Source organism: Mustela nivalis (assembly GCF_964662115.1).
Source record: "Mustela nivalis genome assembly, chromosome: 17".
Taxonomy (NCBI): domain Eukaryota; kingdom Metazoa; phylum Chordata; class Mammalia; order Carnivora; family Mustelidae; genus Mustela; species Mustela nivalis.
In genome coordinates, this window is record NC_139036.1 from 4082832 (window position 1) to 4109567 (window position 26736).

The 26736-nt window shown below is 56.9% G+C and overlaps 1 protein-coding gene across 1 annotated transcript in view; it reads left to right on the forward strand.

Moving 5' to 3' along the window:
- DNAH2 (dynein axonemal heavy chain 2) overlaps positions 1-26375 on the forward strand; it is an 87882-nt gene extending 61507 nt beyond the window's left edge. Inside the window, exons 56-88 of the mRNA XM_082708029.1 lie at positions 166-333; positions 575-735; positions 880-1019; positions 2090-2222; positions 2326-2465; positions 3651-3861; positions 4089-4205; positions 4367-4508; positions 5180-5349; positions 5457-5573; positions 12969-13133; positions 13653-13778; positions 13926-14074; positions 14202-14268; positions 14385-14535; positions 14744-14892; positions 15066-15199; positions 15298-15442; positions 15546-15745; positions 16760-16886; positions 18161-18347; positions 18435-18583; positions 18710-18893; positions 19096-19286; positions 23428-23619; positions 23750-23934; positions 24166-24394; positions 24465-24616; positions 24735-24849; positions 25250-25426; positions 25536-25610; positions 25771-25921; positions 26054-26375. Of these exons, the coding sequence (XP_082564155.1) occupies positions 166-333; positions 575-735; positions 880-1019; positions 2090-2222; positions 2326-2465; positions 3651-3861; positions 4089-4205; positions 4367-4508; positions 5180-5349; positions 5457-5573; positions 12969-13133; positions 13653-13778; positions 13926-14074; positions 14202-14268; positions 14385-14535; positions 14744-14892; positions 15066-15199; positions 15298-15442; positions 15546-15745; positions 16760-16886; positions 18161-18347; positions 18435-18583; positions 18710-18893; positions 19096-19286; positions 23428-23619; positions 23750-23934; positions 24166-24394; positions 24465-24616; positions 24735-24849; positions 25250-25426; positions 25536-25610; positions 25771-25921; positions 26054-26208 (5054 nt within the window). The 3' untranslated portion in view covers positions 26209-26375. The remainder of the gene's footprint in view (positions 1-165; positions 334-574; positions 736-879; positions 1020-2089; positions 2223-2325; positions 2466-3650; positions 3862-4088; positions 4206-4366; positions 4509-5179; positions 5350-5456; positions 5574-12968; positions 13134-13652; positions 13779-13925; positions 14075-14201; positions 14269-14384; positions 14536-14743; positions 14893-15065; positions 15200-15297; positions 15443-15545; positions 15746-16759; positions 16887-18160; positions 18348-18434; positions 18584-18709; positions 18894-19095; positions 19287-23427; positions 23620-23749; positions 23935-24165; positions 24395-24464; positions 24617-24734; positions 24850-25249; positions 25427-25535; positions 25611-25770; positions 25922-26053) is intronic.
- Positions 26376-26736: the final 361 nt, after the last annotated feature.

A 26736-nucleotide genomic window follows, 5' to 3' on the forward strand; every position in this document is an offset into this window, starting at 1 on the left:
CCCAGGGGTGGCTGCTCGAGATGCCCCAGGCCCCAGCCTCTCCCCACACTTTTCCATCTGGGTCCTTCAGTTTCAGGCGGCCTATCTCCAGCTTAGGGCCCCGGGGTCCCCCCCCCCGCCCCCTGCCATGGCTCCGTGGCCTCACTGCTGGGTCCCCCTCCCCAGTCGCGCGGATCGTGCGCGTCATCGGACAGCCTCGGGGCAACATGCTCTTGGTGGGCATCGGGGGCAGCGGGCGCCAGAGTCTGGCCCGCCTGGCCTCCTCCATCTGCGAGTACATCACCTTCCAGATCGAGGTCACCAAGCATTATCGCAAGCAGGAGTTCCGAGAAGGTGCAGCTGCCGATGGAACCCTGGGTGGGCTGGGGGCTGGCGTGAAAGGTCAGGTGCCCGCCTTCCTGTGGAGGCAAGAGTAGGGGAGGTGGAGGCGGGTGCTGAGCCTGCCAGGCCCGGTGGGCAGCAGGCGGCATGGTGCGCGGGTTGCAGGCCAGGGGACACAGGAAGGGGAACAAGGACGGGATGGCGTGTCTGACACCCGCCTGTGCCCTCTGCCTCCTCCCCTCCTCCGGCCCAGATATCAAGCGCCTGTACCGCCAGGCAGGAGTGGAGCTCAAGCCCACGTCCTTCCTTTTTGTGGACACCCAGATCGCCGACGAGTCCTTCCTGGAGGACATCAACAATATCTTGAGCTCAGGGGAGGTCCCCAATCTCTACAAGGCTGATGAATTCGAAGAGGTGCAAGCCCCTCCCCCACCCTCCACCAGTGGCTGTGCCCCTCTGACCATCCCTCCCTCTGATCGGTGCCACAGGGGCCCCACCCCCTGGGGCTCTGCCCTCCAACCGCAGCCCTGCAACCCAGCTAACATGGCTTCTGTGCAGATCCAGACGCTCATCGTGGAGCAGGCCAAAGCGGAGCAGGTGTCCCCGTCCTCCGACAGCCTCTTCACCTACCTCATCGAGCGCGTGCGCGACAACCTGCACATCATTCTCTGCCTCAGCCCTGTGGGCGACCCTTTCAGGTGACCCCTGTGACAGCATCTCCCCCAGCCCCCACCCTTCTCCGGTCCCCCTGCCTCCTGGGAGCGAGTCTCCTCGACAGCCCTGGCTCTCTCTCCACTCCCCCTCCGTGGGCCGCTCCTTTCCCTAGACCTCGCCTTCTGTCCCCAGTGCTGCTGCTGACAGAGGAGGCGTCCCCTCCCTTTCGGTAGGACTAGAGTGTCCTGTTGTCGCTTTGTGTTTCATTTTTAAATTTTTAGTTGTCATTCTACAAAAACAAAATAACATCAAAATTTACCGTCGTAACCATTTTGCAAGTGTCCCGCTCACCTGGTTAAGCATATTCACATCGTCGTGCAGCAGACGATGCAGCAGATGAAGTTCTAGAAAGAACTTCCTCATCTTGCAAAATTGAAATTCTATGCCCACTGGATAATTCCCCACTTCCTCTGCCCCCTCAACCCCTGACAACCACCAGCCCCCTCGTTTTTCTATGAGCTATTCGCTCTCGGGTCTGTGGTACGTGGTGTGTTTACCGCGCACTGGGCACTACACTGCACATGTCACCTCGAATCCAGTGACAGCTTGGGTTTGTGTCCCTGTTAGTCCCATTTTATCTTATTTTTTTAAGGTTTTATGTATTCACTTTTTAGAGAGAGAGAGAGCAAGAGAGAGCGAAGGGGGGAGAGACAGAGGGAGAGAGAATCTGAAGCAGACTCCCCACTGAGTGCAAACCCTGAGGTGGGGCTCAAACCCACGACCACAAGATCGTGACCTGAGCCGTAATCAAGGGCTGGATGCTCCACCGACTGAGCCCCCGGGGCATCCCCATGTTACTCTCATTTTAGGGATGAGGAAACTGATGAGGGGAGGGTTAGTGCATCTGCCTGAGATCCACAGCTAGAACAAGAACCTGTTCCTATGTTCTACACTGAGCTGGCCCTGAAGGAAGCAGGATCAAGACAGGGACACACAGGAGCAAGGGGATGGGACACTTAGGTTCCAGGAAAGCAGACGGACCTTGTGGAGGCCAGGAGTGGAGGCCACCTGCCTCCATAAAGGGGCTTGACTGCCTCTCGAAACCCCTCCCCAGGAACTGGATCCGCCAGTACCCGGCCTTAGTGAACTGCACGACCATCAACTGGTTCTCAGAGTGGCCCCGAGAGGCCCTGCTGGAGGTGGCTGAGAAGTACCTCGTGGGGGTGGACCTGGGGACGCAGGAGAATGTGAGTGTCCCCCACCCCTGGCACCCAGCCCCAGGCCCCCTCCTGCACCCCTCCTCCACCTGCCCTCACTCCGCGTTTTCCATCCTTTCCCACGGGCCTCCAGATCCACAGGAAGGTGGCCAAGATCTTCGTCACCATGCACTGGTCGGTGGCACGGTACTCCCAGAAGATGCTGCTCGAGCTGCGGAGACACAACTACGTCACCCCCACCAACTACTTAGAGCTCGTGTCCGGGTACAAGAGGTGTGCAGAGGCGTGGAGGGCGGGGAGGCCCAGGGAGCTCGGTGACATGATGGGGCGGGACATACCTGGAGCCGGCCCAGGAGGCCAAGGAGCCAGGCGCCCTGGGGGGAGAGGCTGAGATGTGGGGGTCTCATTCCGCCCCGCTGAGGGGCGGTGAGAGCGAGCCGGGGTTCACATCGCAGAGCCTTTAGGCCAGGACTCCTCTCTACACCCTCTCTGCTCTGTCTTTGTTTTCTGCGATGCCGTTTCTTTCTCCAAGTGCAATACAACGGTGATGGTACTGTGTACGCCTGCGAGGCAGGGACCAGTCCTCTCCTCTCCAACCTCTCCTTGACTTTGCACCATCTTGAGAATCAGACATTCCTTTAAGTTGTATCGAGTGCCTCTTTACGTGCGCAATGTAATACTAATTTGCTTCGAAAGACGCAAAACAAATGTTTAAAAAAACCCACAAACCCACCTCATTGACTGGATTCTGTGTTGTGATCAAGGCAAGGAAAAAGCCATTTGTCATAAGAACGACCACCTATACCTACTCATCCACTTCATGTATTTTCTGAGCATCTACTATGTGCTGTGTACTATTCCTGGCACTGCAGTCCCTCTGTGAGCAAAGAAAGCTCTTGCCTTCCCTGGATACCTGGATGACCAGTGGCCATTCGGCGTGCTCAGCCCTTCACGCATATTTTCTCACTTCGTTCAGAAAATGATCCTGCATAGACTTTTTTTTGTTGGGGGTGGGGTGGGGTGGGTTAGGCCTGTGCAGTGTTGAAAACTTTTTGAGTAAGTTGTTAACTTTTAATGCGAGAGGCTTAGTAAAATCCAGATTTCCAGGTTTTCTTTAACTATCAGAAATCATGTCAAACTGGGGTGGAGAGGAGGGGTGGCCACCCCCTGGGGACAGGCTGGTGTGTGCTGGTTCAGGGCAGCCCCTGCTCGGTGCGCAGTGGGAGCGCGAGTGGGGAGCGGGTGTGAGGACCGCAGCTCGGAATAAGGTGAAGGGATGAGAGTCGGGAAGCAGGGAGACAGCTGGGGAGCTGTTAGCCCTGATTCGGGCTGGAGGCTGTAAAAACGTCATGGTGCTGGCGGCAGCGGCAACAGAAAGCGAGACGGGGACCCATGCAGGGTGCTCCCCTTTCCGGGGGCCCAGCCTCCCCAGGCACAGTCTCCTTTCGTGCGCCCCAGGTTGCTGGGAGAGAAGCGGGAGGAGCTGCAGGACCAGGCCAACAAGCTGCGGACGGGACTGTTCAAGATCGACGAAACCAGAGAGAAGGTGGAAGTGATGTCCCTGGAGCTGGAGGACGCCAAGAAGAAGGTGGCTGAGTTCCAGAAGCAGTGCGAGGAGTACCTGGTCATCATCGTGCAGCAGAAGCGAGAAGCAGACGAGCAGCAGAAGGTGCTTCCGGCCCCGTCGCTCTGGCCCCGCCCCCAAGCCCCTCCCACCCAACGGGCCGTGGCCCCGCCCACACACCCACAGCCGCCAGCGCCCCCAGGCAGGGGCTTCCAGGTTGCCCTCCCTGACCATGTCAAGGGACACACAGGCCGCTCCTCAGACTTCCATCCTCCCCGCCAACACTGCCCCCACCTTTGCCCAAGGCCCAGACGAGTCCTCTCCGTCCCTAGGCAGTCACAGCCAATAGTGAGAAGATTGCAGTCGAGGAAGTCAAGTGCCAGGCACTGGCTGACAATGCCCAGAAGGATCTAGAAGAGGCCTTGCCAGCCCTGGAGGAAGCCATGCGGGTATCAGAGCGGGAAGCCCCAGGGAAGGGAATGGGACCAGCCTGCTTTGTGCTCCAGACCCCCACAGGGAAGCGAGAAGGGGCGGGCCAGCCTCAGCTGGGACCTGTCCTGCTCCCTGAGTCCCCTTGGGCGCTGCTCCCTGAGTGAGTCCCTTTGCCCAGGCCCTGGAGTCCCTGAACAAGAAGGATATAGGAGAGATCAAGTCTTACGGACGGCCCCCCGCCCAAGTGGAAATGGTGATGCAGGCCGTCATGATTCTTCGAGGCAACGAGCCCTCGTGGGCAGAGGCCAAGAGGCAGCTAGGTAAGCCAGAGCGCATGGGGTGGCTGACGCGCGTCCACCTCACTTACCCATCTGCTGTGCGCCGGGCACTTGGGGAGACAGACGAGCGAGGCGTCCCTCCCACCCTCAAGAGCGGGTAGAGCCTAGTGCGGAGGAAGAGATGTAACTGGCAGTAACTGGTCGTAAGTGACAGAAAACAACTCCTCTTGATTTGAAAAAAAGAAAAGGAAATCGTCATAAAAATACAGGAGTATATCTCAGAATCCAAGGGCAAGAATGCCTCTGGGCATTCTTCATTCATTCATTTTCACAGAAAATGTGAAACCAGAGGCTTGGTTGGATAAAGCCTACGAGCGTAGGTGGGGGACCCCTGCCCTGGAAAGTCAGTGCGAGGCATACAGAAGTGATGGTGTGTGTGCGCACATGTGATTGTGCACACGTGTGTGCGAGTGTGTGTGTTGGGCAGGAGGAGTTTAGGCTGTGAGTCTCCAAGGGACGTGGTGGCAGATGGATCCAGGACCACTGGGGAGGGTCCCGGGGGCTTGGAGCTTCCAGAGATGGAGGCAAGGTCTGCAGGGGACCTCAGGGTGAGGCCGGGTAAGCCAAGCCAGGAAGAACACGGCTGTGCCCGAGCCATGGAGGTGAAGCTGGAGAAGGCTTCCGGCTGAGGCCCCCCTGTCTTCACCCCTCAGGGGAGCAGAACTTCATCAAGTCCCTGATCCACTTTGATAAAGACAATATCTCGGACAAGGTTTTGAAAAAGATCGGGGCCTACTGCGCGCAGCCCGACTTCCAGCCTGACATCATCGGCCGAGTCTCACTTGCGGCCAAGTCCCTGTGCATGTGGGTGCGGGCCATGGAGGTGAGCGGGGTGCATGCAGGGTGCAGGCAAGGCCTCCGTGGGCGCGGGCGTGCAAGCGGGTGGGCCTGTGGGTGGGCGGCCACCATAGCTGGGCTGTCTCCCCACAGTTGTACGGGCGCCTGTACCGCGTGGTGGAGCCCAAGAGGATTCGGATGAACGTTGCCCTGGCCCAGCTTCAGGAGAAGCAAGCAGCGCTGGCCGAGGCCCAGGAGAAGCTGCGGGAGGTGAGCCTCAGGCCTGTTTCTTCCATGTGGACCCTGTCCCTGATTTCTGGAATGCTGGCGGCCATTTGCTCCCCCCTTATGGTCCTGTGCCTCTGCAGGTGGGCTGCCTCTGGCTCAGAAGGGTGTGTCCCTGGCAGGGGTTGCAAAGGCATTGGGGCCACTGCCCCGACGAGCCCCTTCAGATGCTAACCTGGGGGCTGGCGGGGAGGAGAGGGAACCACTCTCTGCCAGCCGGTGACATATCCAGGTGTCATCCTAGCGGACTTGGGGACAGCACCTCCCACGTTCCTGCCCCCGATTCAATAGTCTTTACTATCCACTTGGTGTGAAATTCCAAAGGTACAGGGAGAAGCCAGCGAGAGGCCTTGCTCGTGCCTGGCGCTTCCCTTCCTGGAAAGCAGCCTCGCTGACGGCTTTCTGTGCAGCCGTCCAGGGCTGTTTGCTGTACAAGCACATTTTTGTCATTTTTTCCACGTTATACACATTGCTGTGCGCCGTCCGGTCTCGTGTAGCTGAGTATGTCGAGGTTGTATTTCTCACTGACGCTTGCCTGCCTGGCTCTGTTTACTTCCTTGTGTCCCTTTCTGACGGAGATGCTTGTCCTCTCGAAGCTTCTGGTCTTCGCATGTCCTCAAAGGCTGTTGACACTAATTGTACCCATAGTGAGGTTTTATGTTTTTATGGAGCCAAAGCTGGTCACGCCATCCCAGAGCGTTTCCCCCGAAACCGCCAAGGGAGCACGTGCGGATCTTAGTCTGGAATGGAATGAGGACCCCGAGGCTTGGTGAGGGGAAGTGACTTCCCAGTTACCCGCAGAGCGAGCTGGAGCCCATGCTCTGGGCCCCCAGCCCCGCTTTTCCCGCCGTGGACATCCTCGCCATTGGAAGCGCAGCTGCTTGCAGGGCCTCTTTGACTCCCTGTGAGCAGGGCCAGGCAGGCTGGGCCTGTGGCTTCAGGCTGCACACATGCCCCCTCCCCTACCTCATCCCCACGGCATGTCCCCTCCTGGCTGCTCTCACAGCAGCCAGTCTTCTCCTCTCTCTAGCAAGAGTGAATAATCACGGGGATGACAGCTCATTTGGAAAGGTCTTGCACTCACGATGATTCATATCCTGGAATGAACAATTAGGAACTGTTCCCTGACGTGTGAAAACCCAGGCCCGCAGCGTCCGCTGCCAGCAATGTCATGCACTGGACAGGCGTCTGCAGGGCACTGCATGTCAGGTCTCTTGGGAGCCCCTCGCTGACGAGAGGAAGCAGACGAGGACCCCACATTTCCCCTTCGTCACGGAAACGCTCTGAAGTTTCCGAGCCGAGTGCCCAGCCTGCCTTGCCGGCCGCATGAGGACACCGAGCTGAGGCCGCGGCCCAGACCGGCAGGAACCCGTCTCTGGGACAGCCTGGGAATGAGCATTTTGAAAATTTTCCTGTCAGAGCCAGCCGGGGTGGGAGAGCCTGGACCTAGTGAGGGCTCAGGGTGCTGGAAAGAGGCCCAGAGCTCCGCCATCGGGCGCGTCAATTCAAGTCCTGAATAAACAGTTTTAACTCCCCTGCTTGGGAAGCCTGAGAAGACCTTTCCCCTGGCTGGATTCTGACATAGGTAGGCAGGGATTGAGCAGAACCCTGAGCAGGGGGGAACAATGCATTTCAAAGATTAAGTCCCCACGTGAACTAGAGCCCAAATAAAAATCTGAAATCATCTTTTGAGAGTTAAAAATTGAGAAGCCAACCTTTTTGAGTTAACGTCCCCAAACCCTCTCAGTTTCTGCTCAGTCTCTGCCAAGGGACCTCCAGCATCAGGGGAGACACCGTGTCCTCCAGCCGCGGCCCTGGCAGTCACGCAGCGGAAATGGGCCACCTGTGGGGCTTCAGGGGCTGTCACGGCTCCGAACCACGTCTCTCGTGAGCAGCGTTTGAAATAAAAAATATCAGGGGCCTTAAGGCATGCATGGCTTCCAGATAAAATGACATTCCTGGGGACCAGCTGTTCTTGTGGTCCCCAAGACCGCATTAAAAATTTGGCGGCGTCTGCAGAAGGAAGGATTCTCAGAGATAACCCTGGTTTTAGCTCCACTGGAACGTCCCCGATCTGGAAACCGCCACCTGGGAACTTCCAAGGGGGAGAGCCTCCCACAACAGATCGATTTGAGACAGGATCTGACCTTGGCTGAAAAGGGGGAGGCTGCAAGGCCGGGGGCGTGCGTGTATCTTTCGCAGTGGGCGATCACTGGTTGAAATACACACAGGGTTGACCTCCACAGACCCTCCGTTGCCCGTCGGTGGCATTGAGACGTTGGCCATGCCCTGCAGCCACCCCAGCATCTAGTCCAGAGCCTGCCCCCTGGCGCACATGGAAACCCCAGCCGGGGCCTTCCAAGTTCAGGGTCCCGCTCCGTGTCTTGGTGAGGCGCGGTCAGCTCACCCCGTGGCAGCGGACCGCCTGCTCCCTGTGGACTGGTTGAGGCCCACGAGGGCTGCCTCTCAGGGAGACCTCTTGCCTCGTCCCCTGCTTATCCTCGGTGGAAAGTGACCTTCAGCCGAGTCCTGAGCTGTGGCCACTGTTGTTGCTGCTGATGCCTGGGGCCTGGCGGGAAACCAGCCTGTTGCTGTCACATCTCAAGACACAGTCACTCTCCCCTCCGGAGCCCCCCCCCCAAGATTGTTCGGCCTGGACCCTTAAGGCACAGGTGACACCTGCGTGCCGCCTGCCATAACCGCGTGGCCTGGAACCTCGGCCTAAATGCAGTCTCAGTGGCCCACGAGCCTGTGGGTCGACCAAGCAGATTCAGGTCCATCCCGCCACCATCGCCTCCTTGGCTTGGAGTGTGAGATGCTGAAGCCCGGGACAGCTGGTCCAGGGCCACATGGGCCTGGCCATCTGTGCAGAGCCTGCTGTCCTGCCGTAGAAGCTCCCCCAATGTCACACACTGTCTGTGAGCGCTTCAGACTCCGCCCCTGCTGCCCCCTAGTCTGGTGGCAGGCCCTTCTGTCGCCGCGGGAGCCAGTCATCCTGGGCCGCCCACCCATGCAGCTCACGCCTGCAAGCAGTCCTACCTCCCCAGACCTGGCCACCCACCTGTGGACAAAGCCACTGTCACCTGCCAAGGTCAGAGCGTCACAGCAGGTTGGCCTCGGTGCAAAGACCCACCAAGCCTAATAGGAGCCTGGACAGATCCTTTGACACAAAACCCACGTCCGTACCTGCAAGGTCCATGTGTGGGACCTGCCCCTGCCCCCAGCTTCTCAGTGGTTTCCCGGTCAGATTCTCTCGAGGAATCTGAGAACGAGCAGCCTTGTTCTATTCCTGGGGTTCTAAACACATCAGAAAATAAAACAAAATGAGTTTGGCCAAAATATCACCGTTAGAGACTAGGTGGGAGGATGTGGCCCACACGGTGGGCGAGCGGTCCCCCTAGAGGCGACGCTGTCATCAGACAGGCTTGGGTGGTGTTGGGTGTTGCTGTGGGGGTGGGGGACAGAGTGGAAGGCACCGGAGGGTCCAGAGCATTCCAGTTGCCTGTGGCAGTCAGATCAGCCACGCGTGGCCCCCAGAGAAGGGGTGCGTGAGGCCTTGGGGAAAGTCTTCCAACAGAATGAGGGAGCGGCCAAGATCAGAAACTGTAACAAAACATGGCCCCAGAAGGAAAAATAAACCCAGAGAGAACTCAGGTTTGGGAGAAGCGCTTAAAAAGCAAACCAAGGTAAACACGGCTGTAGTCAGAGGAGGTGATGGAGGAAGGGCCGACACCCAGAGAGCAAAAAGAGGATGTTGAGAGGGAAAAGAATTGCAAAAAGAGAGACAAGGAGAGAATCCTGGGAAAATTAAAAATGCTTCAAGTCCGACAGCCAGCAGAAGGGCAGGAAGCAGCAACCGCAAACCCAACCCTGCGGGACAGCGACCCAAGACCCAATCCAACCGATGGGAATTTCTGCAAGAGAAAAGCGCAGCATCAGACGGGAAAATATTTCACAACTGGAACAGCGGGCGCGGTGACCCGGTCAGAAGGTGCCCTGGCCACAGGTGGCTCGGCCAGTTACCATGGACCTCGAGAAGACCGTAACTGCTGAGTGGGAGCGTCGTGATCAAGCTCAGCCCCAAAAAATTAGAACACAGCTAAGGGGTGGGAGGTGGGGTGGGTCGGGGAGGGGAAAGACTGGGCAATGCTTGTGCAGGAGATCAGATCAAACAGGGTTCTGGAGATGTTATCGGCATGATTAAGGTGACAAGCAGCAGCCTAGGAACAGGTAGGAGAGGGGCACCCGGCAGGGGCTGTCAGTGGAGCGCACGACCCTGGATCTGAGGTTGTGGGTTCGAGCCCCACGTAGGGTGTAGAGATGACTTTAAAAAAAATCTTTTTTTAAAAGATTTTATTTATTTATTTGACAGACAGAGATCACAAGTAGGCAGAGAGGCAGGCAGAGAGAGAGGGGGAAGCAGGCTCCCTGCTGAGCAGAGAGCCCAATGTGGGGCTCAATCCCAGGACCCTGAGATCATGAACAGAGCTAAAGGCAGAGGCTTAACCCACTGAGCCACCCAGGCGCCCCTAAAAAGAAATCTTAAACTGGGGCGCCTGGGTGGCTCAGTGGGTTGAGCCACTGCCTTCGGCTCAGGTCATGATCTCGGGGTCCTGGGATCAAGTCCTGCATGGGGCTCTCTGCTCAGCAGGGGGCCTGCTTCCCTTCCTCTCTCTCTGCCTGCCTCTCTGCCTGCTTGTGATCTCTCTCTGTCAAATAAATAAATAAAATCTTAAAAAAAAAAAAGAAGAAAAAGAAATCTTAAACAAACAAACAAACATAAGAGCAGGGACAAAGAGGTGGTGGCCTGGAGGGTCAGGGTCGACACCTGTCTCCCTCGTAGCACAGACGTCATAGAAATAGTTTCGAATGGAGAAACCAGGTAACAGCCCTTTGGAATGTACTGGAATGAGTGCAAAATACCTCTGGAGGGGTGAATATTCAAGAAGCAGGTCACGGCTGCTACCTGGAGGAGGCAGCAGGGAGGTCCAAGGGCAGGGCTGGGACACTTTTCAGGCCCTTGTGCCTTCTGGATTTTCAAGTGACTTGTTCACCAAGTAAACAAAAAAGAAACAGCCGTGTCAAAATGTGCTTACGCACGGACAAGGACGTTCGTCCCAGCGTGGTTAAGAATAGAAAATGTGGGAAAGACACACATGTCTATCAGAAGGAGGCTTGTTATATAAATTATGGTTCAGTCATTCACAAGCGGGTTTTGCAGCTGTTAAAGAGAATGAGGCAGCTTGACGCGAACCGACTTGGAGACGAGGAAAAAATAGTAAAGCGCGTTAGTATGCCAGAGTTTATCCTCATGAGAAGACTCACCCAGGCACCAACCGTCTCCTAAGTGCGGGGCAGCCTTCTAAGTGTAAGGATCTAGCCGTCGAGCAAGGCCCTGCCTTCATGGGGCTTGTATTTGATTTATTATGCACTGGCTCAGTGCCCAATCTGCCCAACCGGGCTCTGTCTGGAAAGCTTTCCAAGTGAGCACAGGCACAGGGGGCTGGCTCAGGACCTAGAGGAAGCCAGGATCTTCTCCCTGTGTGTGCTCTTCCTTCCTTTTGATGTGCATTCACTCTTTACAGAAAGATCTAGAAGATGAATATAGTTATATTTTTTTTAATTTTAATTTTAGTTTTTTAAAAATATTTTATTTATTCAGTTGAGAAAGAGAGAGCGTGAGAGAGAACATGAGAGGGGAGAAGGTCAGAGGGAGAAGCAGACTCCCAGCACAGCCGGGAGCCTGATGCGGGACTCCAGGATCTGAAAGCAGTGGCTTAACCAAATGGGCCACCCAGGCGCCCCTGTCGTTACTTTTTTTAAAGACTATGTTGTGGTTAGGTGTGATAATGGGGTTACCATCACATGGGGGAACATCCTTGTTTTGTTCCTGGGAGGCATTAGGAAGTCTGGAGGCTGGAAATGTCATGAGGTTGTAACTTCCTTTAAGATGCTTTGGCAAAACACCAGGAGACGAGATTAAAAATAGCAAAATGCAACAACTGTTAAATGTGACGGGTATAGAGGGGTTCGCTATGTGATTGTTTTCCCTAGGTTTGCAGTTTTCCACTGTTTTTGAATTAAAAAGATTAAAACTGTGACCATTTAAAAAATGCAAACAGATGAATATATAGATATGTATGTATTTAAAAACAAAGTAGCTTACAGGGGTGTGTGGATGGCTCAGTCGGACTCTTGATCTCAGCTTAGGTCTTGATCTCTCGGGGTTGTGGGTTCAAGCCCCGCGTCCGGCTGTGCACTGGGCGTGCAACCTACTTAAAAAAAGAAGAAAAAAAAACTAGCCTAAGTATAATAGCCAAAGATACAGAGGCATCTGCCAGAAGACCTAAGAAGAGAAACAGTTACAGAATGACTTGCTGCGGCAGGGTGGGGTGGGAGCGGCTTGAAGAGGCAGCTAAAGGACTCTCGCTGGTCATTCTGTCATCTCATTTAGGCCTTTCACCTTATGCACGCATTTCCTGTATAAAAAATAGAAACAGTGAAGACAACACCACGTGCAAAGCCAGTAATGAAATACAGCGTGGTTGTGGGCTGAGCCTCCCCGCAGACACATCTCGGCGGGAAGCCCAGTTATAATCAGGGCCGCTGACGAGTCAGGGAGGCAGTCACGTTCACCTCCCCGGGGGTGAAACCTACATGTGCGGGGGGGGGGGGGGGGCGGGGGGCGGGGGGGTGCAGACAGGGTGCCCCTCCCCCTTCGTCCCTTCCCCCAGCTGTGTTTCCTTCTCTGCATGGCCCAGCTTACCTCACCCCTTCTTTCTTAGTGCCTTTTAACACATCACTCCCAAGGCTCATGCTGTCCCCCGAAGGTGATGTTGCTTTAGGGACAGTAACTTGGGGGGTCATGTGTCGCATTTCCAGGATCTTAGGGGTCGGCCTCTGGGTTCGGGCTCAGGTGCTGCTCCCTTGCTGGGTTCCAGGCCCCATGCGCTCCTTCCGACAACCTGTGCAGGACCCGTCAGGGAGGCAGGTGAGGACATGTACTCCCAACAGTCGCAGGCTGCTTCTCCCAGCAGGGGCAGCAGGAAGGGGACGGACATCTGTCGTGTGCACGCTATGTGCCAGGCACTTACCGGCCTGCCATCCCCGTGTTCCTCATGAAAAAGGCAGTGACACTGTGTGTACTGGACATGGTCACTGCTGGCCGGTCATGGTCACTGCTGGCCGGTCAGGCACACGTTCGGGGCCTGAAGAGGCTCGCCAAAGGTGTCGGGACAGTTCTTTTGCACACCGGGAAACTCCAGTGCTTGGAGATGGAGTCATCTGAGGCCACCGGGGCCCTGGACGGCAGACTAGCTAGAGGGCCCGAGCAGTCTGCCCCGGCGCTGGGTCTGATCCCTGGGCTCTGGTCCCTCCCAGGTGGCCCAGAAACTGGAGATGCTGAAGAAACAGTACGACGAGAAGCTGGCCCAGAAGGAGGAGCTCCGGAAGAAATCGGAGGAGATGGAAGTGAAGCTTCAGCGAGCAGGGCTGCTGGTGTCCGGGCTGGCCGGCGAGAAGGCCCGCTGGGAGGAGACCGTGCAGGTGAGCCCGGCCGCCTGCCTACGTGTATACCCTGCATACCTGCTGGGAGCTGCACCTGCCTCCAGCTGAGGGATGGTCAGGGCATGTGGGGACATGGGGTGTCATGGGGACATGGGGTGTCAGTGTGTTCTCCCCCTCCCACTTCAGGAGAAGAGTGGAAGAAAAGACTTTGTGCCATTAGGGGTCTGCTGCCCTATAGGCCTGGAAAGCTCATGCCGGGGCTCCTGATAGGGCCACTGAGCTGGTAGAAACAGCCCCGGGGCATCTTGTCTTTGCCTCTATTGCGTTCTGGGCTTCAGGAAAGGCTTCGGCCTTATCACCAGAGTGTAAACAGAACCGCTATTAAAGACGGGGAGCTCAGAAATAATTAGAACCAGGTTAGAGCTTTCAGGGCCAAGGGTTCAGGAGAGGGGAAGCACCTCTTTGATCTAGGAAGTGTCCCTAGGAGAGTGCCTTCAGAGCACTCCCAGTGTGTCCCCCCCCACCCCCTGCTGGCTTATACCCCCTCCTGCCCCCCAGGGCCTGGAGGAGGATCTAGGCTACCTGGTGGGTGACTGTCTCCTGGCTGCTGCCTTCCTGTCCTACATGGGCCCCTTCCTGACCAACTACCGGGATGAGATCGTCAACCAGATCTGGATGAAGAGGGTGAGGCAGCGGTCAGGTGTGAGTGATCTCTTGGGCCGTGAGACCACAGCCTCTGGGAGGAACTGAGGGAGATCCAGCAGGGGTCGGGTCTGGGGGGAGGACAGGCTCAGGTCTCCAGGCTGAAATTCAGGGCTCTTCCCTACCCAGATCTGGGAGCTGCATGTCCCGTGCTCACCCCGCTTTACCTTTGATAACTTCCTGTCCAATCCTACCAAAGTTCGAGACTGGAACATCCAAGGGTTGCCCTCGGATGCCTTTTCCACAGAGAATGGCATCATCGTCACCCGTGGCAACAGGTCAGGATTCTGCCGGGGGCAGGGGTTGGGGGGGCATCATCATCACATGTGGCAACAAGTCAGGATGCTGCTGCGGGGCAGGGGTGGGTGAACCGCGCCCGTGGTCTGGCTGACCATCCTCCCACAGGTGGGCGCTGATGATTGACCCCCAGGCCCAGGCCCTGAAGTGGATCAAGAACATGGAAGGAAACCAGGTATAAGGCTGGGGGCGGGTTGCTCCCCAAGCCTGTCCCTTCCTGAGCCTCTGCCCATGAGCCTGGTTTTCCTTTGGTCCCTCGGTGGGTCTCCCACTATTTCCCCTACTCTCTAGGGCCTCCAGATTATTGACCTACAGATGAGTGACTACCTCCAAATTCTAGAAAAGGCCATCCAGTTCGGATACCCTGTGCTGCTCCAGAATGTGCAGGAGTATCTGGACCCCACCCTCAACCCCGTGCTCAACAAATCTGTAACTCGAATCGGTGGGGGCCCAGGCTTGCTGTGGGCTCACACTGTGGGGTGTCCGAGAGGCCAGCCACGTGGGACCCAGGGGCAGAAGGGCTGGTCCCCAGGCTGCGGGGCCTCCATGCAGACAGCTCCGGGCCGGGGTGGCAGTGGAGGGGGGCTTGTAGCACGCTGACCACGCAGGTCCTTGCCCTTGACCACCCTCTCCCTACCCCGCGGCTCCAGGTGGTCGGCTCCTGATGCGCATCGGAGACAAGGAAGTGGAGTACAATCCGAATTTCCGGTTCTACATCACCACCAAGCTCTCCAACCCCCACTACAGCCCGGAGACCTCGGCCAAGACCACCATTGTCAACTTTGCCGTCAAAGAACAGGTGGGTGGGGGCTGGCGCCGGGAGGAACTCAAACTCCACTGGAGCAGGCGTGGGCGGGATGGCGATGGAGGCCCATGTCATGGGGCAGCAGGGATGAGGGGCTGGGAGATGTGATGGAGCGACAAGAGTGAGGTCCCCAGAGTGAGAGTGTCCCCCTGCATCTGTGCTCTCAGGGCCTAGAGGCTCAGCTGCTGGGGATCGTGGTCCGGAAGGAGCGGCCGGAGCTCGAGGAGCAGAAGGACTCGTTGGTCATCAATATCGCTGCCGGCAAGAGGAAGCTCAAGGAGCTGGAGGACGAGATCCTTCGGTGAGAGCGGCCTCCACGCCCACCCCGACACCCCACTGGAGCCCGGGAGCGCTGGGCCCCTCACCCCTGCATCCCTGGCCCTGGGGGCCTCCTTCCAGGCTGCTGAATGAGGCCACAGGCTCCCTGCTGGACGATGTGCAGCTGGTGAACACCCTGCGGACTTCCAAGGTGACGGCCATTGAGGTGACGGAGCAGCTGGAGACCAGCGAGACCACGGAGATCAACATTGACTTGGCCCGGGAGGCGAGCACCCGCCCTGGAGACTGGGGGAGGGAGGGGTTTAGGCCAGACCAGCCCCAGCCCTGCCCCCACCGTGGTCCTGACTCTGCATCCCCGCCCCCGGCAGGCTTACCGCCCCTGCGCCCAGCGGGCCTCGGTACTGTTCTTTGTGCTCAACGACATGGGCCGCATCGACCCCATGTACCAGTTCTCACTGGACGCCTACATCGGCCTCTTCATCCTCAGCATCGACAAGAGCCACCGGAGCAACAAGCTGGAGGACCGCATTGACTACCTGAACGAGTACCACACTTACGCAGTCTACAGGTCGGCGCCCCGCACTGCGCGTGCCCAGCCCAGCGTCCACCGAGACGCAGACCTTCTCGCCTCACTGGGCCGTGGCTCCTGGTGCCCTGCTCCCCTCTCCCTGCAGCTTCCCTGGGCAGCGCGACCTCTGAGGGTCTAGCCCCACCTGTGGGCCGAGAGCCCAGCAGTAGGAATCTTGGTAAAATCTAGGTTCAGATTCAGCGGGTCTGGGGTGCGGCCTGAGGTTGTGCATCTCTAGTTAGCTCCCTGCTGGTCTGGGGACCAGGCTCTGAGCAGCAGTGAACTTGACCTCTCCATCCAGAGGTCCCACAGCCCCCTCAAGTTCAGCTCATTTCACCTGAAACCCCTCATCCCCCCCTTCCTTAAGGGTCCTCATCCCCGGACGGCACTGACACCCATGTCCCTGTCCCCCAAGCCAGAAACCAGAAGTTCTCCCTGACCCTTCTCCCTGACCCCCGGATCAAGCCCCAGGATTTGTTCATGAGTCTTTCTGCAAAGGCCCCTGCCCAGGTCTGCTTACCAGGCCCTGCAAGCCTCTGTTTGCCTCGGCTCCCTGCTCTCCCTGGGGTCCTCCCTGCTCTTCCTCCTCCACAATGCTCATGACTCTGCTGCTCCCTGCTCCTCTCAGAGACTGCCCCGGGGCAGCCCTGCCCTGCGATCCCCCAGTGGCGCGGCCACCCCGTGCAGGACCTATCAGGTCACACAAGAATCCCTGGGCTGGCTGGCTGTCCTCCCACTCTAGCCGACTGCCTCCAGGACAGTGTCTGGGGCTCATTCACCTTTGTGTCCCCGGGGCCTGGCCGAGTGCCTGGCACAGAGTAGGGGTCCCACGAACACTGCAGGCTGTTTGCAGGAAACGAATGACTGATGTCCCCAGTGAGCCTTCCAGGTCCCTGTGTGCGTGGCTATTTATGGGAGGCTCAGCTTAGACACCGACCGGGCCCTCGATGTGTGTCAGGCTCAGTAAGCATTCATGTTGGCTTCCCCGCCTCCTCCCCTGGCCCTGTCTCCCAGGTACACCTGCCGCACACTGTTTGAGCGCCACAAGCTGCTGTTCAGTTTCCAGATGTGCGCCAAAATCCTGGAGACCTCCGGCAAGCTCAACATGGATGAGTACAACTTCTTTCTTCGCGGAGGAGTGGTGAGTGGGGCAGAGGCGTCCAGGTCAGGGCCAGGGGGACGTGTGATGAGGACTCCAAGCCAGCCCATAAGGCCCACGGCTCTAGGGCGCGAGCTAAGGAAAAGCACCAGGAGCAGGTGCTCCCCCAGGGTGCGGGGCGTGCACCTGCCAGGGGCTCCCTCGCTCGCCTTATGGGCAGAGCTATGGGGCCCCTCTTCCCTGGGACCCGCGGATTGGTGTGATCTTGTCTCTTTCCCTGCTGTTTGAGCACTCCTCCCCCGGCCTGGCTGCCACGGTCACACGGGCTCTCTCCCTTGTGAGCACCCTCTCCGCCCACCCCCATGCTGCTTTTGCTTGGCAAAACTCTGGTCTGGTTGGATCCGGCCCTCTTGCTCCCTTTGGCCCCAGGCAGCAAAGCACGCCCACTCAAGACAGACTCACTTGAAATCTCTAGTCGCTTGGAACAGGCAGATGTGGCCCATCTTAGGACCCCTGTGTCCCCTGTTGCTTCTGCCACAGGTGGGGGTGGGGCCCTCCCTGACCTCCTCCAAGACTTGATTCAAATCCCACCTCACTCACTGGGACCTCCTTGACTTTCTTTTTCTTTTCTTTTTTAAGATTGTATTTATCGATTTGAGGTGGGGGGAAGGGCAGCCAAGTGCAAAGCCGGATGTGGGGTGGGGCTCGTCCCCCAGACTTGGAGATCAGGACCCCTGCAAAGTGGAGAGTGGGAGGCTCAGCCGACAGGCCCACCTAAGCACCCCTTCTTATTTAACACTCCAGCCCAGCCCCCAGCCCCCAAGAACTTCTAGTCTTTTTTATCCTCCTCAACTTTGTTTCTGCATGGCATTGCCGTTTTTAACCTACTAGATCATTTAATGATCTGTCCTCGGTTTTGGCTCATCATCCGCCCTCCCATTTTGGACACTAAGCTCCTCCAGGGCCGAGGACTCTGTCCTTTTACGCAGTCACGTGTCCCAAGGCTGAAAACACATGGTCGGTGAGCAGTAAGTATTTGTTGAAGAAAGGAAGCCCACAAACCGCCTCGAGGGGTGAGGCCACCCGCCGAGAGCCTGGGGGGGGGGCCGGGGCGAGGGACAGTAATCCCAGGAAACCACCAGAGGGCGCCAGCTTCCTAACTTTGCACGGCGAGCCCCGGACCCCCACACCGCCGTCCCCAGGCACCGCGGATTCCTGTCCTCCTTCCTTCATCTGGCCATCCTGGCCAAAGAAAAAGAAAAAGAAAAAAGTAATTCTCAGGAGGTGTTCGATCCCTTGCCCTCTGCCCGGCGCAGGTTCTGGATCGGGAGGGCCAGATGGACAATCCCTGCACCAGCTGGCTGGCGGACGCCTACTGGGATAACATCACGGAGCTGGACAAGCTGACCAACTTCCACGGACTCATGAACTCCTTCGAACAGTACCCCCGGGACTGGCACCTGTGGTACACCAATGCCACCCCCGAGAAGGCCATGCTGCCAGGTACCCGCCGCCGCCTGCCCCGCCCCCCGCCGCCCTTCCCGCAGCAGCCCTGCAGCTGCCAGCGCTAGAGCCCTGCGCCTGCCCCAGGTGAGTGGGAGAACGCGTGCAACGAGATGCAGCGTATGCTGATCGTGCGCTCACTGCGCCAGGACCGCGTGGCCTTCTGTGTCACCTCTTTCATCGTGTCCAACCTGGGCTCCCGCTTCGTCGAGCCGCCTGTGCTGAACATGAAGCTGGTCAGTGGCTTGGTTTCCTCGCCCGCCGCCCGGGGTGGGGGTCCCTCTGTCCCTCTCCCTGCTGCGGGGAGGCCCGGCGTGGGGGCGGCCCTGCCGCCTGAGGCCACGCCCCTGTGCTCCCGGCAGGTAATGGAGGATTCCAGCCCGCGAACCCCGCTGGTCTTCATCCTGTCCCCTGGAGTGGACCCCACCAGTGCCCTCCTGCAGCTGGCGGAGCACACCGGCATGGCCCAGCGCTTCCACGCCCTGTCGCTGGGCCAGGGCCAGGCCCCCATCGCTGCCCGGCTGCTCCGGGAGGGTGTGAGTCAGGGTCAGTATCCGTCCTGCCCCCCCAGCCCCCACCTCAGCTCCCCGATGGTAACCACAGCCCCGGCCCTCCCCCAAAGGCCCTAGCACGCTGCTGAGCTGGGTTGGGACCCCCCAGCCCTCACATGAGAGCACAGACCGGTGCAGAGCGTGGGACAACTGGGGCTCGGGAACAGGCTCCCACTCAACCAGGCATCTCCTCTCAGGCCACTGGGTGTTCCTCGCTAACTGCCACCTGTCCCTGTCTTGGATGCCTAATCTGGACAAACTGGTGGAGCAGCTGCAGGTGGCAGAGCCCCATCCGTCCTTCCGCCTTTGGCTCAGCTCCAGCCCACACCCCGACTTCCCCATCTCCATCCTGCAGGCCAGCATCAAGATGACCACAGAGCCCCCGAAGGTATGGCGCCTGCAGATGGCAGGCTCTAACTGGGCCATCTGGCCTGGCGGGCTCCCTGTGAGGGTCCGCGAGAGGTTGGCCATAATGACAGCACCGCGTTTTGGTTCTGCTGCCTTCTAGAATATTCCACCTTATTTCTTTTCTCTACACGCCAAACTCTTAGAGCCTAGGAGTAACATCTAAACTTTTTTTTTTTTAAGGATTTTATTTGTTTGTTTGAGAGAGTGAAAGACCACAAGCAGGGGAAGAGGTAGAGGGAGAGGGAGAAGCAGACTCCCCACTGAGCAGGCAGCCTGATGTGGGGCTTGATCCCAGGATCCTGGGATCATGACCTGAGCCGGAGACAGACACTTGACTATCTGAGCCATTCCGCTACCCCAATATCTAAACATTTCTGAGCACGATCATGGCCCAGACATCGTTCATTTATTAACTCATTTAAAATGCACACCCCCATCAGTACTGTTCCTCGCATTTTACAGTGAGAAAATAACTTGTTCATAGAACCTTCCTGCCTCACGGCCTTTCCTTGCATCTCTCCCTGATGCCACACCCGCTGGACCCCAACCCCTCCCTCCAGCTCTGGAAAAGGTGATCTCTGTATTACAAAGTCACCATCAGTGCAACTGTCCTAATCCTTCAAGATTGGCTCATGTTCCCACATCCCACCTGTTTACCTCTGCATGAATGGTTTTGGTACCTTTCCACTGCTTTTAGCCAAGACCAAAACTGTATTAGCATGGCCTGCGCCACCCCCAACCCCTGGCTACACCCATCGCATTGTCCCCCCATCCCTGGCTATACCTAAAATGTTGTTCCCCTTTGCTTTACTCTACGTACACCATTAATTTTTTAAAATGCCTTGTCCATCTTCCTCCAGACTCTGTACTTTTCCCCCTGCTCCCAAGGCTTCTAGAAGCCCCTGCTGCTGGGCCTACATCCTCCTCAGTCTCTCCTCTGCTGCTTTAGGCCGGGGACCATCACTTCCTCAAGAAGACTCTGCCCTCCAGGTCTAGGCCAACACACATACGACCTCCCCGCTCCTGCTGCCCCCCAGCCCGCTGTGACACTAGACTGTGTTGGATGTGTTGGGAGCCTGATGCCAGGACCCTGGGATCATGACCTGAGTCAAAGGCAGACGCTTAATGACTGAGCCACCCAGGCGCCCCAAAATCCCCCGCTCTCAAAGCAAGTTGCAGCCTGCCACTGGAGAAAGCCTCCTCACCCCATCTTTGTTAATGGTGCCCCTAGTTTTTTCATTTTCCTTTTTAATTTTTTTTAAAAGATTTTATTTATTTGACAGAGAGAGCGATCACAAGTAGGCAGAGAGGCAGGCAGGGAGAGAGAGGAGGAAGCAGTCTTCCCGCTGAGCAGAGAGCCCGATGTGGGGCTCGATCCCAGGACTCTGAGATCATGACCTGAGCCGAAGGCAGAGGCTTTAACCCACTGAGCCACCCAGGCGCCCCCTTTTTAATTTTTTGAGAGAGCAAGCAAGCAAGTGGGGGGCGCAGGGAGGGAAGTGTCCACGCTCAGTGTGGAGTCCAACACCTGAGATCATGACCCCAGTGGAAATCAAGAGCCAGACGCTTACCTGACAGAGCAACCCGGGTGTCCCTGATGATGTTTTAACCTAAATCTATTACATATTTCCAGTTTTCTTCAGTGACCCAATCATATCCTTTATAAAATCCCCCCCCAGAACCTCAGCCCCCAGGTGCCAGTCAGGGGACGGCTCTGGAGTGTATTTGTGGATCACTGGCTGCTGTCTGGCCTTTTCCTTTTAATTAAACATCCCACAGACACAAAAAAATATAAAACATACGCAAGACATAAAGGATCCCAATTCCACACACACCCGTGTGCCCACCTTCCCAGGTAAGAAGGAGGACTCTCCTTCCCGTCGCCTTCCCTGCCCTCTGGGCAGCTGCCGCTCTTCTCAAGGTGCATCTGCTGGAGGCACCAAGCTGGCTGTGGGCCCCCAGTAGCCTGGGATTCGCCTTTCCCATTCAGTGCAACTTACTCGACGTTCATTCGTGCTCACGGTTCCTGGTTCCTCGATGCACTCCCCATCTGAATCCGTCCTTAGTCATATGTCTTGTCAGTTTTTTTTTTCCTTTTTGTTAATTTTTTTTTTTATGAATGGAGATCCTTAATTTCTATGAGGTGGAATTTAGCTCTTTTAAAGAAAGAGCTAAATTTTAAAAATTTAAAGAATTTTTTTTAAAGATTTTATTTATCAGAGAGAGAGAGGGAGAGAGCGAACACAGGCAGACAGAATGGCAGGCAGAGGCAGAGGGAGAAGCAGGCTCCCCGCTGAGCAAGGAGCCCGATGTGGGACTCGATCCCACGACGCTGGGATCACGACCTGAGCAGCTGCTCAACCACTGAGCCACCCAGGCGTCCCTAGCTCTTTTCTTCTTTATGGCTTATGCTCCTAGGTGTTGTTCAAGAAATCTTCGCTTACTCTAAGGCAGTTTCTCACACTTGTCTTCAGAAGCATTTATAATTTGACTTTCCCATATTGGTGTTTTAACCACTTGAAGTGGATTCTCACAAGTGTGGAATGAGTAGGGGTCCAGTATTTTTTTCTGGCCACACAGATAACCAGTTCTCCCAGTACCATCATCGAACAGCGTACAGTTACCCTACTGATCTGCAGGGCCTGCTAAGCCTTAGGTCATGTTTATATATGTGTAGATTTCTGGGCCCTTTATTCTGTTCATTTGCCAGGTTGTTCATATTGGGGTCAAAAGACACAGTCTCAGTGACCCTATAGCTCTGTAATAGTCCTTACTAGCTGATACGGCAAGTCTCTTTACCTCATTCTTTTTCAGGCCACTCGTGGACTTTTATTCTGCAACAGAATTGCTGGGATTAGCTTGTTAAGTTCTACCAAAAAAACCTCTTGATCAGTTTGGAGGAAATCAACATCTTTCGTATATCACGCCTCCACATTCATAGTATATCTGTCCATGTAGTCTTTATTTCAATCAAGTTTTTTCATTACGTTCTGTCTGTCACAGATGCATCATCTTTTTTTTTTTTTAAAGATTCTATTTACTCATTTGAGAGACAGCACAGGCAGAGCAGCAGCAGAGGGAGAGGGAAAAGCAGGCTCCCCGCTGAGCTGGGAGCCTGACATGGGGCTGGATCCTGTGACCTGGAGACCATGACCTGAGCCAAAAGCAGACGCCCAACCCTCTGAGCTATCCAGGTGCCCCAATGGATGCATCTTCTTAAAAGCACTGTGTCAACAACATATTGCTGTCCTGCTCAAGACAGAAAGTGGCCAGGGGCACCAGGCAGCTCAGTCGGTGAAGCGTCTGCCTTGGGCTTAGGTCATGATCTCAGGGTCCTGGGATCGAGCCCCACATCGGACTCTGTGCTCAGTGGGGAGCCTGCTTCTCCTTCTGCTTCTGCCCTTCCCCCGTTTGTGTTCTCTCTCTCGATCACTCTCTCTCTTTCAAATAAATAAATAAAATTTAAACAAAAAACAAACCCAAAACAGAAAGTGGCCCTCTGACTCCTGGTGAATCAAGGCCTAATGGCTCCATCTGGTCATAGCTCTTCTGACCCCACCTGGGTCCTTGCCCTTGACTTCAGTTAGACCCATCTTCTCACTTATTCTCTGCTTTGAGCCTCTATCCCTTCCATTCTTTCCACCTCTCTGAAACCAACGCCCTCCTGTCAGCCTCATTATCTCTTTCCCCTCAGTGAGACTCTGCCCACCTTGATCCACGAGGGCGTTCACAAAGTCTGAAAAATCTATCATACAGATAGATATGACCCCCTTAATCTACCCTGAAACTTTGCATATGGCAGTGTATAGATTTTTGTCCATTAATAGCTGCATGTACTATCAAAAGGGGGGGGGGACAAGAAGGTAGAGCTGCCACTAGCCCACACAGCGCCCGTGTGCAGATGAAAGAAAGAAAGGCACCCACCTAGTCCTGTGAATTGGTGCACATCCTGGCATGCAGATCAAGGGCTGGATTTCAGCTTTCACTACCCCCTTCAGCCAGCGTCCTTGTGCAGTGAGCAAACTCCACAACCGTACGTGGTGGTGCCAGTGGCAGGGCTCAGCATGATGCAGGTCATCCCATGCAGGACATCCCAATAAAATGTCCTGCATTGTCCCCAGGGCCTGAAGGCTAACATGACACGTCTTTACCAGCTGATGACGGAAGCACAATTTTCTCGCTGTGCCAAACCTGCCAAGTATAAGAAGCTGCTGTTTGCCCTCTGCTTCTTCCATTCTGTGTTGCTGGAGCGCAAAAAGTTCCTGCAGCTTGGCTGGAACATCATCTATGGCTTCAATGACTCTGACTTTGAGGTTTGCACCAATCGGGGCCTGTCACCCCAGGCCTGCCCGGTGGGGTCCCGATGGAACCGTGGACAGAAAGCCCCCATTGGATGAGTTCCTGCCTTAACGGCGTGTGGGGACGGGGGCGGGGTGCCCACAGGTGTCAGAGAACTTGCTGAGTCTCTATCTGGATGAGTACGAGGAGACCCCGTGGGATGCCCTCAAGTACCTCATTGCCGGTGTCAACTACGGTGGGCACGTGACAGACGACTGGGACCGGCGCTTGCTCACCACCTACATCAACGACTATTTCTGTGACCAGGCTCTGTCGACCCCCTTTCACCGGTGAGGCGGGGAGGGGGCTCGGACACGGGCCCAGAGAACAGCAGCCGCCTGAGGGGGCAGGACTGGGGCCAGCGGGGGAGGGGGCGTTTGAGAAGAGGCCCAGTCTGTGGGGTTGGAAAGGGAGCAGGAGCAGGGGCAGAACTTGGGGCTGCGCAGAGTGGCTGGGATCCTGGCCTGGTGCTGAGCCCCAAAGGCCCGCAGCGCGGTGATGGTCATGCCGGGGGCCTTCAGGTTGTCAGTCCTGGAGGCTTATTTCATCCCCAAAGATGGAAGCCTGGCCTCTTACAAGGAGTACATCAGCATGCTGCCGGGCATGGACCCCCCCGAGGCCTTTGGCCAGCACCCCAATGCTGACGTGGCCTCCCAGATCACTGAGGCACGGACTCTCTTTGAGACTCTGCTGTCCCTGCAACCCCAGATTACTCCTGCCAGGGCTGGAAGCCAGAGCCGGGAAGAGAAGGTAGGAGTCTGCCGACAGCTGAGGGAGGGTGAGCAAGGAGGCCCGCCACTCAGGGTTCCCGCCATGCCAGGTCCTCGAGCTGGCCGCTGATGTGAAACAGAAGATCCCTGAAATGATCGACTATGAGGGGACCCGAAAACTGCTGGCCATGGACCCCTCTCCTCTCAATGTGGTCCTCCTGCAGGAGATCCAGAGATACAACAAGCTTATGGAGACCATCCTGTAAGATGGAGGGGGCAAGAGGAAAGGGCTTCCCCCACCAAGGCTCCCCAGCCCCGCTGCCCAGGGATGGCTCTGCCAGGCCCCTCCCATCTCTAAGCTCCCACCTTACCCTGCTCAGGTCCTCACTGACAGACCTTGAGAAAGGCATTCAGGGCCTCATCGTGATGTCTACAAGCCTCGAAGAGATTTTCAATTGCATCTTTGATGCCCACGTCCCTCCGCTCTGGGGAAAGGCAAGATTGCATCACTCTCAGACCCCTGTGCCCTCCATCCCCTGGTTCTGGGAGGCATATGGCAACGTGCGGTGTGTCTGGGTTTCGGAGCCAGAGAGATTCAAGGCGGAGATCCAGCTCCGCTATTCACAGACTGGGTTTGCACGGAGTAATTAACCTGGAAACTGAACGCAAGCTCCTTGCCCCCACCCCCAGGACATTTCAAGGATGCTCTGTACTGTGTGTCCCTCTCAGTCGGTGCTTCTTTCCTGGAAGCTGGCTTTTGGAGAGGTTGGCCCAGCGGCAGCTAGGAAATGGGCTGACATGGCAGATTTTCTTCCAGATCTGCCCCAAGCGCTCGAAATCAAGATTTGAGTGCAAGAGTCAATGAGTACGTAACATGCCCTATTTCCTCCTCCAGGCATATCCCTCACAGAAGCCACTGGCTTCCTGGACCCGGGACTTGGCCACGCGCGTGGAACAGTTTGAGCTGTGGGCCAGCCGTGCCCGGCCTCCCGTGATCTTCTGGCTGTCTGGGTTCACCTTTCCCACCGGCTTCCTCACTGCAGTGCTGCAGTCCTCAGCTCGCCAAAACAACGTGAGCATGAGCGAGTAGCCTGGGAGGCGGGATGGGGGGTGGGTGCTGGGGTTGCGGATTTGCTCTGCTCCTTAAGAATCCTCCCTTATGCTCCCCCTTGAATCCCCAGATTCCGGTGGACAACCTCTCTTGGGAGTTCATTGTTTCCACCGTGGATGACAGCAACCTAGTGTATCCGCCTAAGGTGGGAGCAGAGGTCTGGGGTGGGGAGGGTGCTGGGAGTAAACTGTGGGAAAACAACTGGTTAAGAAGGGAGAAGAGAGATGGCACTTCGGGGGTGCTGGCAGCCAAAGGTCTCCACTTCTCCCCCAACTTGCCCCCCACCCCCCAACGTGTCTTCCCAGGATGGAGTCTGGGTCCGTGGCCTGTACCTGGAGGGCGCTGGCTGGGATAGGAAGAACTCCTGCTTGGTAGAGGCGGAGCCCATGCAGCTTGTCTGCCCCATGCCCACCATCCACTTCAGGCCTACAGAAAGTCGCAAGAAGAGCGCCAAGGGTGGGCTGCCTTCCCGTCCTTAGTTTGGATCCTAACCCACCCTGGGCCCCGCCCCTCCCCCACACCTGCTGGGGCCTTGCTCTCTCCGAGGCGCCCCGGGGCTCTGACTCCTCCTCCTCTCCTTTCCCCCAGGTATGTACTCCTGTCCCTGCTATTACTATCCCAACCGAGCGGGCAGCTCAGACCGATCCTCCTTTGTCATCGGCATCGACCTCCGATCGGGGACCATGACATCTGATCACTGGATCAAGAGGGGCACTGCTCTGCTCATGAGCCTGGACAACTGACAAGGCCTCCTCTTCCTCCCGGCTTGAGGGAGGGTCGGGGACTCTGGGGACGGAGGCTGGACTTAACGGGGGCCACAGAATGGGGGCCGGGAGACAGCTAGGTGTACTGGCCATAAAGGACGAAGAATTGTATAGGAACTCAGAGCAGTAAAATGCCTTCAACCGTAGCCCTGACTGAGCCTCTCAATGGGGTGCCGGGAGTCTGGGGAGGGAGGAAGCCCAGGCCTTACGGAGGAAGGTACTCCCGCGCGCTGCTAAAGGATGGGGAAGGAGCTAGGGAAGTAGGAGGCCAGGAGAGGAAGGGGGCGTGGCCTTGAGCGAGGGGCCGGCGGTGGGACCTGAAACGGGAGGGGCTAAATTTCGGGGCTGGCCCTGAGCAGGTGGGGCGGGGCTTACTTCGGAATGGCGCGTGATCCGAATGGAATAAGGGTTTGTCAGGCGGGGCTCGGGGCTGGACCCGGTACGTTGCACCCCGAACCCGGCACCCCGCATCCGGCATCCTCCTGCGCACCAGCGCTGAGGCGAGTG